Source organism: Herpailurus yagouaroundi, unplaced genomic scaffold, assembly GCF_014898765.1.
Source record: "Herpailurus yagouaroundi ecotype Mexico unplaced genomic scaffold, PumYag 77, whole genome shotgun sequence".
Classification (NCBI taxonomy): Eukaryota; Metazoa; Chordata; class Mammalia; order Carnivora; family Felidae; genus Herpailurus; species Herpailurus yagouaroundi.
The window spans coordinates 28,099,130-28,102,219 of NW_024412388.1; the positions used below are offsets into that span (position 1 = coordinate 28,099,130).

General features: G+C 50.9%; 1 protein-coding gene across 1 annotated transcript in view; it reads right to left on the minus strand.

Moving 5' to 3' along the window:
- Nucleotides 1-1,170: 1,170 nt before the first annotated feature.
- Nucleotides 1,171-3,090, minus strand: part of MRPS15 (mitochondrial ribosomal protein S15) — a 7,875-nt gene continuing 5,955 nt past the window's right edge. Inside the window, exons 7-8 of the mRNA XM_040469485.1 lie at nucleotides 1,578-1,769; nucleotides 1,171-1,327 (exon numbers count right to left, since the gene is read on the minus strand). Coding sequence (XP_040325419.1) covers nucleotides 1,190-1,327; nucleotides 1,578-1,769 — 330 coding nt within the window. The 3' untranslated portion in view covers nucleotides 1,171-1,189. The remainder of the gene's footprint in view (nucleotides 1,328-1,577; nucleotides 1,770-3,090) is intronic.

Sequence of the window (3,090 nt, forward strand, 5' to 3'; positions counted from 1 at the left end):
TTTTTTTTTTTTTTTTTTTTAATTTTTGGGACAGAGAGAGACAGAGCATGAACGGGGGAGGGGCAGAGAGAGAGGGAGACACAGAATCGGAAACAGGCTCCAGGCTCCGAGCCATCAGCCCAGAGCCCGACGCGGGGCTCGAACTCACGGACCGCGGGATCGTGACCTGGCTGAAGTCGGACGCTTAACCGACTGCGCCACCCAGGCGCCCCCAGTTTATGGTTTTTAATGGCAGCCTGAGCAGACTAACACACCCAGAAAGGTCTAGATTATCTGGTGTCTGCTTTTCCCTCTGACCTCATCTCTTCACTCTGTTTTAGACACAGTCTCCCTTGCTTCCGCAAACCTGCCAAGCACGCTCAGACGTCAAGGCCTGACACTTCACTTGGTATGAATGGGTGAACTTTGCAGGAAAAGGGGTACTCGTAACTCCCCAGAACTTATAAGGAATGTTTTGCGTATGTGCAGTTTCTCATGGATAGGACTGGTAGCTTTTATCAGATTAACCTGAACACCAGCAGCTCTGCCCCCCAAACAATAAAGTGCTCTGATCGCTCCCCCTCTGATCCCCCCGCCCTGCACTGCTGCTGCTTAACCATCTAAACCAACCTGGCGCTGTCTTCACTCCTTTGGTTTTAAACCATGACCGTCTCCCCACTCCCCAGAGGGCGGCCAGCATATCAAGCCTCTCACACCCCAGCTTCAACTTCCCTGTCAAGCTCTATTTCCTGTTCCCAGTGTTCTCTGGACACAGCTTGCACCTGCTGACTTCTTTGCCTTTGTACTTGCAATTCCTTTGGCCCAGGACACCTTCCCACCCCATTTCTGTCTGGTGAGCTTCTACTTCAACTTCCAGGGCCCTGTCCAGAAGGCAGCTCTTACAGCCGGCCTTCTCACTCTGCCGCCAGCCAGCCAGCCAGCCAGCCGGCCACACTTCCTCTGTGCTGCTGTGTGCTCAGTCTCCCCTCTGCAGGAAGGAGGTGGACAACAGGGCGCTGTTTATGTGAGTGTGTGTGAGGGGTGTTGTGAGAACGTGTCCTCAGGTGTGTGAGGGCAGAGGCTCTGCCTCCTAAAACCCTGGGATCCCAGAGCTGAATGAACAAACAAATTCCTCCTCCTTGTCCTCGGTGCACAGAGCCCCACCTTCTCTATTATCCTTTAAGGCAGAAAGACAGAACTCTAATACAATTTATTGGTTTTCTTTGATTGCCTCTGGTCCAGCTCTGGAAGGGCTCTCCGGGTTCTTCTGGCCTTGTTTCCGGGCTGCCGCTGCTGCAGCTTTTAAGGCCCTCTTTTGCTTCTTCAGCTTCTGTACCTCCTGGAAAACCTGGGGATGAAAGGGAGCAGGAAGAGACTTTAACCCTATGCAAAAACCTCAGACTTGGAGCAGCTGGGGTGAGAACGGACTCCCCCGGATGGTCACGTCGGCCTTTCTCCACGGGGCTGACGGCCTGGGAGCCTCCCCAAGGCTTTGGGGCCAGTTCCACGCCTCGGTCAGGAACAGACTACCCTCCCTTCTGATCTCTCCACCACAGTCCCAGAGTGGGGTCAACGAAAGCAGCAATTCCGACTCGTACCCGAATGCACAGCGCCTTCTTGGTCGCCCAGCGGTGGTGGGCTTTCCGGTGGTATGGAGAAGGGAAGGTGTACTCAATCCCCAGCTCCTTGCAGATCTTCTCAAAGACACTATAGTTGGTCTTACGGAGGTTTTTGAGCATCTTGTTCCTCTGGTCGATGCTCATCAGCAGATAGCGCTTATGGGTTTTGTCCTGCGAGAGAGTTGGTATATTACTTTTAGTGTCCTATTTAAGTGTGAGCCACTATACAGTAACAAGGGATGGTCATTTCATCATCTCATTGAAACCTCCCAACAATCTTATGCAAATGTCAGTGCAACTCTCAGGTAGGTACTGTCATTGTTATTCCCATTTTACAGACGGGGAAAATAAAGGCTCAAAGATGTCACCTGATTCATAGGAGGTCCTAGAACTGTGCCAGGCAGGGACCTTGTGTGAGGTCAGGTCTGGAATCCACATCTATGGGTCTTACTCCAAATCTCATGCTCTTTCCCCTATGCCATCTACTCAGCCTCCCCACAGCTCAGCCCCAGCTCAGCTGGGCTGGAGAGGAGGGAAGGTCTGTGCTCCTCTGTGAGGGCTGCTGTTCACACTCCAAATGAGCAAAACTCTCCTCGCCAAGAAGCAAGATCAACCTGCTCCAGGGAACCCTGAGGTGCCGCCCATGCAGAGCCGGACCACTCTGTATTTATTAAAAATATGGGCAGCTGCCTAAATTACAGTAGCTCTGTGCCCACTGCTGTGCTGAGATATGGCATCATGGTTAAGGATATTGGCCCTGGAGGGGCACCTGGGTGGCTCAGTTAGTTAAACATCCAACTCTTGAATCTCGGCTCAGGTCACGATCTCAGTTCATGAGATTGACCCCCCCCCCCCCACCCCCGCGGCAGCGGGGGGGTGGTTGGGGTTCTCTCCCCACCCCTCCTGCCCTCTCCCACTCGTGTTCTCTGTCTCAAAAAACACAAATTAAAAAATAAACTTAAAAAAAAACCCAACTATGAGATAATAAACTTGTGTTCTTTGCAAAACAAACAAACAAACAAAAGAATATGGGCCCCAGAGCAAGACCACCTAGTTTCAAGTCCTAGCACATCATTTCTCAGTGGTGTGCTTTGAGGAATAACTTAATCACCCCATGCCGAGATTACGCCTTTGTAAAATGGGATAGAAAGATGATCCTAAGGGTTAAATGAACTGATGCATGTGAGGTGCTCTGCACAAGGCCCAATACTTCATATGACCATGCTGGTGCTTTATTATTTCACCTAGTCCTTGCAATCCCATCAGCAGGTACTACTATGCTCCCCACTTTACAGACAGGAGAACTGAGGCTTGGGCATGTAAAGTAACTTCCCCAAAGTCACACATCTGGTTAGCGGAAATGGCAAAGCTGAGATTTGAACCGAGTGCCAACCTGACTCCCTTCCTGCATTCTAGAAATACTGAGCACCCACTATGTGCCAGATGCTGCGGTCATGCCCTGAAGTCTGCATTCTTTTTTTTTTTTTTTTTT